Source organism: Ailuropoda melanoleuca, chromosome 10, assembly GCF_002007445.2.
Source record: "Ailuropoda melanoleuca isolate Jingjing chromosome 10, ASM200744v2, whole genome shotgun sequence".
NCBI classification, from domain to species: domain Eukaryota; kingdom Metazoa; phylum Chordata; class Mammalia; order Carnivora; family Ursidae; genus Ailuropoda; species Ailuropoda melanoleuca.
Window position 1 is genome coordinate 18,087,506 of NC_048227.1, and position 7,246 is coordinate 18,094,751.

The 7,246-nt window shown below is 55.7% G+C and overlaps 1 protein-coding gene across 1 annotated transcript; it reads right to left on the bottom strand.

The window, feature by feature from the left end:
* Window positions 1-2,448: 2,448 nt before the first annotated feature.
* C10H16orf82 (chromosome 10 C16orf82 homolog) lies at window positions 2,449-6,466 on the bottom strand. The gene is made up of 2 exons (XM_034669560.1): window positions 6,440-6,466; window positions 2,449-3,089 (listed from the first exon to the last, which is right to left on the bottom strand). The coding sequence occupies exons 1-2, from the start codon at window positions 6,464-6,466 to the stop codon at window positions 2,490-2,492; spliced, it is 627 nt and encodes a 208-aa protein (XP_034525451.1). The 3' UTR covers window positions 2,449-2,489.
* Window positions 6,467-7,246: the final 780 nt, after the last annotated feature.

The window sequence follows — 7,246 nt, forward strand, 5'->3', positions numbered from 1 at the left end:
TGGGAACCACTGGTCTGGGGCGGGGGGACGATGACAGCCTGGACTGGGGGGGCAGCAGGGGAGGAGGGCAGGTGTTAGGAACTGATGGGACATGGGGCTGAGGCAGGGGCGGGGTCCAGTGTGACAAGGGTCCCCGCTTGAACAATGGGGTGGGATGATGTCATTTGCTGAGAAGGGATGCAGGAGGTGGTGGTCATGGGAGGGTAGTCAGGGGAAGGGGGTGAGCCCTCCAGACTGAGGGCTCTGGTGTGTGGTTATCCAGCGTTGCTGTGCCTACAACCGCCTCTGTGTGCCCTCTGTCCTCCTCTGAGACAGGAGGGCAAGGCAGCGATGGGGGTGCAGGGAGGTGAGGCAGCCCCAGATCCTCCCCAGAAGCTCCCCTCCAGGGCCTGCCTGCGGACAGGGGCTCCCTTGGGCAGGGCTGGGGGCAAGGAGCTCCTCTGTTCTGCCCGGGTCATGGGTTCTCTGCTCCTGCTGAGTGATTTTTGCCGGACAAAATGGGAGAGAATGTACTTGAAGGCGCTCATGCTTGAGAGGAAGGGCCCCACCAGTCCAGACATGTGGTGCCCTCAAACCCAGAACCACTCACCCCTGAAACCTAGCAACCATCTGCTGATCCATCCTGATTTCCAAGCAGATGCTATGGCTCCATTGTTTTTTGTTTTTTGTGGTTTGTTTTTTGTTTTTTTTTTTGGTCAAGAATACATCGTCTATGTCAGCAGTCATGATCCTTTGTGTGCTGTGAGTGAAGCAAGGCAGAAACCACTGTGCCCATTTTACAGACAAGCGAGGAAAGGGGAGGAATCCAACATTTAGTACCTACTACTTGCCAGGTAATTAATATACATTTTCACGTAATCCACATAACCGTCCTACCTAGGTATGAAATAGAGGTTATTGTTCCCATTTTCCAGATGAGGAAACTGAGCTCAGAAATCTTAAGCATTTTGCCCCAGATCACCAGCTTAGCGCTGGCAGAGTTGGCAGCTGAAGCCCTCCTCTCAGCACAGTTGTTTGGTGTGTTTGTCACTGGGACCTCGGCGGGAACACACACACACATGCACACTCACAGCCTCTCCAGACACCTTTTATTGTCTTTGGTGCCCCCTCCGCTTTCGTTCTGGAACCTAGTGGATGTCTTCATGACTGTTCTGACCTCCGTCCCTCAGTGGACACTCCCTCCCCAGGGTCTGTGTGGTCAGTCCCCTGGGAAGGGCTTTATTTTTCTGAGAAGGGGCAGATGGAGGTCTCAGCCTTCCCACCCACATAGGAGACGTTCGCTAAATGGCGCAGAGCTGTCTCATCCTGGCCGTTCTTGGCTGGGTTGGTTTCTGTCACCATTAAGCATTGATCATGGCATTGTCCTGCCACAGGAAGCGCTGTTCCAACCATCTCAACAGAGACGGTTTTCGGCCTCCTTTCTCATCTCTACCTCCTCTGAGATGCATGTAGAGACAGAGATGGGGCACCAGGGAACGTTTGCTCCTGGGAAGATTCTGGGTTGAAGCTACCTGGGAACAGTGCTCAAAATGAAAGGGAGAAGCTCACTTGCAGGATGCTCTTCAGGAACAGGGCTCCCTGAACACAGCTGTCGTGTGCGTCCTCTCTGGGTGCTAATGGCTCTTGTGCATAGCTCACCTTACAGAGCCTGGTAGGGGTGCAGCTGCCCCAGGGCTGTGGTTCCCCATGGATGGTGCTTCCTTCAGCTGGCTCTCGATGAGGACAGTCCCAGCCGAGGTTGGTGCTCACTTCTCCAAGCTTATCTTGATTGGCATTGGTTGTAGATGGCATTCATCCCTTAGCATGGTTTCTCCACAGGAGGTTCTAGCTTCAGATTGTTCTATATAGAGTTGGCATTTGCTGCTGATCCCAGCTGTCCCCACTGATGGGTTCTGGCACTGGGGATCCCACCACGACGGTTCTCAATACACTTGGTTTTGCCATTGACGGATCCTGTTCGGGCTGGCTCGTCGCTGGGGCTCACGATGGTGTGCCAGTGGAGGTGGACCCAGCACCGACAGCTCTTCCTACAGCTGCTCTTCTCAACAGTGGTTCTCAGTAAAGATGGGCTCACTGTTGATGGCCGATGGCCAGTGGAGATCAATAGTTCTCGCTACACGCGACCCTGCTGCTGATGGTTGGGGCTCCAATTGGAGCTATCCATGGTTCTGACACAGTCAGTGTATACTTTTTTAAAGGTATTTGTTTTGACAATAACCACTCTGGGTGATGTCTAGGCTTGCTGGGTCGTCACGTCGGTATTTTTCAAGAACCCGGTGGCCGGAGAGTCTGCTCATAAAGGCATGCACATCTGGGCGGGCTGCTCCCCGTTGGTGACCTGGTCACCAGCTTTGACCTGGCCCCCGGACTTGTCCTCCTGAAGGCTGGTGCTGCTCTTCACTCCACTTTGCACATTGCCGTCCACCGGGATGCTCTGGCAGCTGCTGGCCTGGCTGGCAGGAAGGCTGCTGGTGGAGCTGAGCAGACCGCTACTCACCTGGTAGTTCAGGGCGCTGCTGCCCAGGCTGATGAAGCTCATGCTGGTCAGGCTGCTGGCCCTGCTGCTGATGCCGCTGCTGGGCAGGCTGGTCTCTCTTTTCCCCTCCAGTCTGCTTGGTCCTGCGGGCTTGGCTGGCCAACCGGCTCCTGATCTGGCTGGGTGAGTAGATGGCGCACAACTGGCTGGCTGGGGCGCTGCCCGCCTGGGTATGGAGCCTTCTCTGCAACCTCGGGATTGGAGTGCTGCCCACCAGGCTGACCTCACTGTTCTCCTCATCACCCGCATACCCGCTGCTCACCAGGCTGGTGACACTTTCCCTGCATTTCCCCAGGCTGGACTGTTGCAGGCTCAGCAAGCTGCTGTCACTGTTCCATGGGTTTTCCAGGTTACCTCCCAAAACTTTCAGGGGCTCCTGAGTCGCTCCTGTGTCATGGTGTGGCCCCTCGGGTGGCTGGGGCTCTATGCTGGGGGCCAGGAGGCTTGGAGCTTGGCCCTGAACACTCCAGGCAGCAGACTCCCCGTTTCTACCCTGTAGGAAGGTGGGGGGCAACTGATCTGGTTTATCCAGGGGGAGGGGGCCCTGGGAGGCCTATGAATGATAGGTCTGGTGTGTCTGGGGAGAGGAGGCTCAATTTATAGGGTGGCCTTTCAAAGGGGAGTGTTCTGATTGGCTGGCCTGGTTTCCACGGTGATGGGTTTATGAGGTGGGGTGAGGGTGGGAAGGACAATGCTCTCCCCGCACCAGTTACATCAGTGGCTGGGGCTGGAGGTGGGGAGAAAAGGGGCTGAAGGCCAGAGAGTGGCAAGAACCACCTTCCTGGGGACACTTCCCGCAGGGCCTGTGGCCTCTGCTTTGCCATGTCAGGAGACCTGGGTGTGCCCGCCGAGCCCCTTCTGAGCTGTATTTCTTTAGGATGTCATTCCTTCCGAGACACTTGCTCCATGCTGAGACCACTGGGAGGACTAGGGAGAATATGACAGTTTATCTGAAATTCTTTGTCAAAGCTCCAAGGCCTGGGCTGGTCTGGCTCCTCTCTCTTAGCCTGGTCCCACGTCACAGCCTTCCCTTTCCTCACCTTGAGGAGGGGTCACACGGGCTGTTTACTTATTCTGAGCTCGGACCCACTGCAGGGCCTTTGCACTGGCTGTCCCCACCACCTGGAATGGTCTTCCCTCAGTCCCTTGGCCTTCAAGCTTCAGCTCCAGTGTCCCTCAGGCAGTGTCCCTGGCCCCTACAAGAAGGTTCCTCTATTATTCTTGTCACTTCCTAATTTATGTGCCTTGTGGCATGAGACACAGTTTACAAGTCTTTTTATGTGTTGGTTGCTTATTGCCCGTCCCCTCTGCGAGAATATCGTCTTTGCGAGGCCTAAGATTTTGATCTCTTATTCTCTGCTGTGCCCCCCACGCCCAGCACACTGCCCGTGACACAGTAGACGCTCGTGAGGTGTTCGCTGAGTGTGAATGAATTGACTGTTCTAGGGTGTGCATTCCAGCCCCCCAGGGAACTTTTAAAAAACATGTTCAGGTTTTCCAGGGCAGTGGTTCTCTCTCTGGGCTGCACCCCCAGGTGTCCCTAGGGTCCCATTTCCAGAGGTTCTGAGCTAATTGATCTGGGTGAGGCTTTGGCATCAGAATTTTATTTTATTTTATTTATTTTATTTTATTTATTTTTTTTTAAGATTTTATTTATTTATTTGACAGAGATAGAGCCAGCCAGCGAGAGAGGGAACACAAGCAGGAGGAGTGGGAGAGGAAGAAGCAGGCTCATAGCGGAGGAGCCTGATGTGGGGCTCGATCCCATAACGCCGGGATCACGCCCTGAGCCGAAGGCAGACGCTTAACCGCTGTGCCACCCAGGCGCCCCTGGCATCAGAATTTTAAACCGCTCTCCAGGTGGTTCCACCATGCAGCCAGCACTGAGAACCCAGTGCCAGGAGGCGAGGCTCAGCCAGATGTGCTGCTTGTAGAAGGTTCTCTCTGCTACCCTGGCTAAGTAGTATCGTAGATGAGAACACCCACCGGGGCGCTTGTTAGTGGACACGGAATAGATTAGCGCCGAGGGACTGAATGAATTAAAATTCATTGACCGTTAAAAGGGTCATACGTGGGTTTTAAGGACTGGGGAATTCGTTGAAATTGTAGCAGACTTCGCGATGGGCCGTATATACGCTTTCCCACCAGGAAGGAGTCACAGCCTTTGTCAAATTCTTAAGGGTATCCTTGAGCCTCCAAAGATTGAGAAGCATAATGATTCAGCTCAACTCTTGCCTTAGCATTTGGAAGACAGCTGGCCCTGGTGCCTGGCCCGATGGTATGGGTCTGGAGAGGCCTGGCTGGCTCTGTTTGTGATGCAGGGGGTGGGGAGGAGGAAGGCACTCCTTGGAGAGGGCGCCACTCAGCCCCTTGGCAGTCATCAGTGTGTCAGTGCTAATTATCACTGTCATCTGTATTATGAATTCCTTTCCCATTGCCCGGGGCCATTCAGCTTCCCTCTGCCGTACACAGAGCCATCTCTTTTGGTGTGGAAATTCTGATCCTTCTGGGATATGAGGGGCTTCTCATAGCTGCCTGGCTCCCTGTCCCTTCCCTACATTCTCTGCTAGGGACCACCAGCGAAGGGACAGACACGGTGGCTTAGCAGTGATGCCAGAGGAGGCAGTGTGGTGGGATCCAACTGTTGTGAGAAGCAGGGTCCAGGTCCAGCGTTAGGGGCTGGCAGGAGAGAGGCAGGGTCAGGCTCCAGGCAGGTGGCCTGGGGCTCAGGACTGGCCTTGCCCCTGCATGAATACAAAGCGGGGCAGGTGCCCCAGTGCTGGGGATTCATGGGGAGCTGACTGGGACTCATATTCCCCCCTGTCCCCATCCCGCCTGCCCCGGGCACAGTGCACGTGGGCCAGAGGACTGAGGTGAACACCGGGGGGTTTGTGCAGAGACCAGAGTTTCCCTCTGCTCTTTGTTTCATGTAACACCAGAGTCAGTAGTAGCCTGTGGATATGGCAAGGCCATGGCAATGGCCGCGGCTTGGCCCAGCACTCTCCTTCTGAAAGTCTCTCTCCGTTGCTCTGGAAGTCTCGGGAGGGCATCTCAGGTGAGCTCTGTATTCTTTGGGCCCAGCCTTCTCATTCCTCCTGCACCTGAAGCCACCTGAGGGTGGTGCCCTGGTCCCTGCCCTGGGTCAGACCAGAGCTGCCCTGCCGGGATGCTGTTTCAGGACCCTTCCCCCACCAGAGGTGCAAGTGCTCCAGGGCCAAACAGAGCAGCACCCTTCTGTGCACAGGGTCCCAGAGCTGCAGCGCATCTGGGGAGAAGGGGGCAGGGGGTGCTCCTCCACAGGGCCCTTTCTCTTTCTGGGGACCGGGTACCAGCTGCCTCTCTGGTTTCCAGTCTTTCTTGCGGCCTGCCCCACTGCGAAAACCCTCCGATGCCCACACACACACACTCCAGCCCCTTTCTCCAGGTTTCCTTTCCTTCATGACTTTCAGATACTTCACACAGATGACGGGCAGTCACGGGACCTCAGGCTGTGTCCCAGGCAAGGCTCAGACAGGAAACCTGGCTACAGACCCCAGGATCTGTGTGTCCCAGAGGCCGGCCCTTCCCCGATGTGACAGACAATGTTCTATGTTCCCCAGACCGTCCCAGTTCTCTCCTAGGCCCATAGGAGAAATGAGGTCTAACCCCCTGCGTCTAGGTGGGGCCATTAGGGCATAGGCAGAAGGGCAGTGTTCTAGGCCTGGGATAGAAACCTCTCCAGTGCTTTGCCTCTCTTCTTCCCGTTCTGCGGGGGCCTTGGAAACCACGCGCCGAACACGGCAGGCCCCACAGCGGATGGAGCCTGGGTTCCAGAGTGAGTGTGTGCGTGGAGAAGAAGCCCTGCCCTCCACCGAATGCATTTGCACTGTCAGTGAGCAGTAAGCGATTTCCGTGCTCGGTCACCATGGCCGGGGGCTTGTTCAGTACCATGGCAGAGTCCGGCTCACACACACTAATATGCCCCGTGCCCACACACCACCAATGCACTTCACCAGGTTGAACTTTGTCTCTGAGGGGGTCTGCAGTAGCTCCCGGGACTACCTTCCCTCCCTGACGTCTACCCTCAGGATCTCAGCATCTCAGTAAGTGCCCCGACGGGGAGTGAGAAAGAGCCTCACCGGCCCTGAAGGTACTGCCCCCTGTCTTAATCCTAATATTTATCCTGAATATTCCAGCAGAAGCCCTGGCTAAGTCGGGCATCAGTTCTCTGAGGATGACACACTGTGATCACTTGGAACTCAGGGAGATGTTTTTCTGGTTTTCATTCGTTCATTCACTCAACAAATGTTTCCTGACCTATTACTGCTTCCCTTCCCCCTATTCTTGCTGAGTGCCTGCTCTGCGTCAGGCAGCGGGTGGGGCTCTGACCTCAGCACCGTATAAAAGATGTGAATGAGTGTCTGGCCGTGTGATCATAAACGTGAGCAGGGCGCAAGGACAGAGATGGGGGCGTGTGCACGCCTACGTGTGATGTGCATGTCTGTATGTGCAGGTGACCTTTCTTGCCCATTGTCCCTCAGGCAGAGCCAGCTAGCACCCGGGGGAGAGGTCATAGAGGCAGCCATGGGGAGGCTGGGACCTGTGGCTCCAGTGAGCTGGAAGCTGCTGGAGACTTTTCAGCACTGATGAGCAGACTGGAGTTTGAACAGGTTGCAGTGTGGGGGTCAGTGAGGACGGGCAAGGTGGGGTCAGGAGGGCCCGGGCCACAGA

What these genes read in the sequence shown, in the direction of transcription:
- C10H16orf82 (XM_034669560.1), bottom strand. Translation starts at nt 6,466, where the DNA reads ATGGTACTGAACAAGCCCCCGGCCATG. An exon ending in TGAACAAGCCCCCGGCCATG is followed by an intron (nt 3,090 to 6,439) that starts GTGACCGAGCAC and finishes TATCATTCATAG; the next exon opens with GCCTCCCAGGGCCCCCTCCC.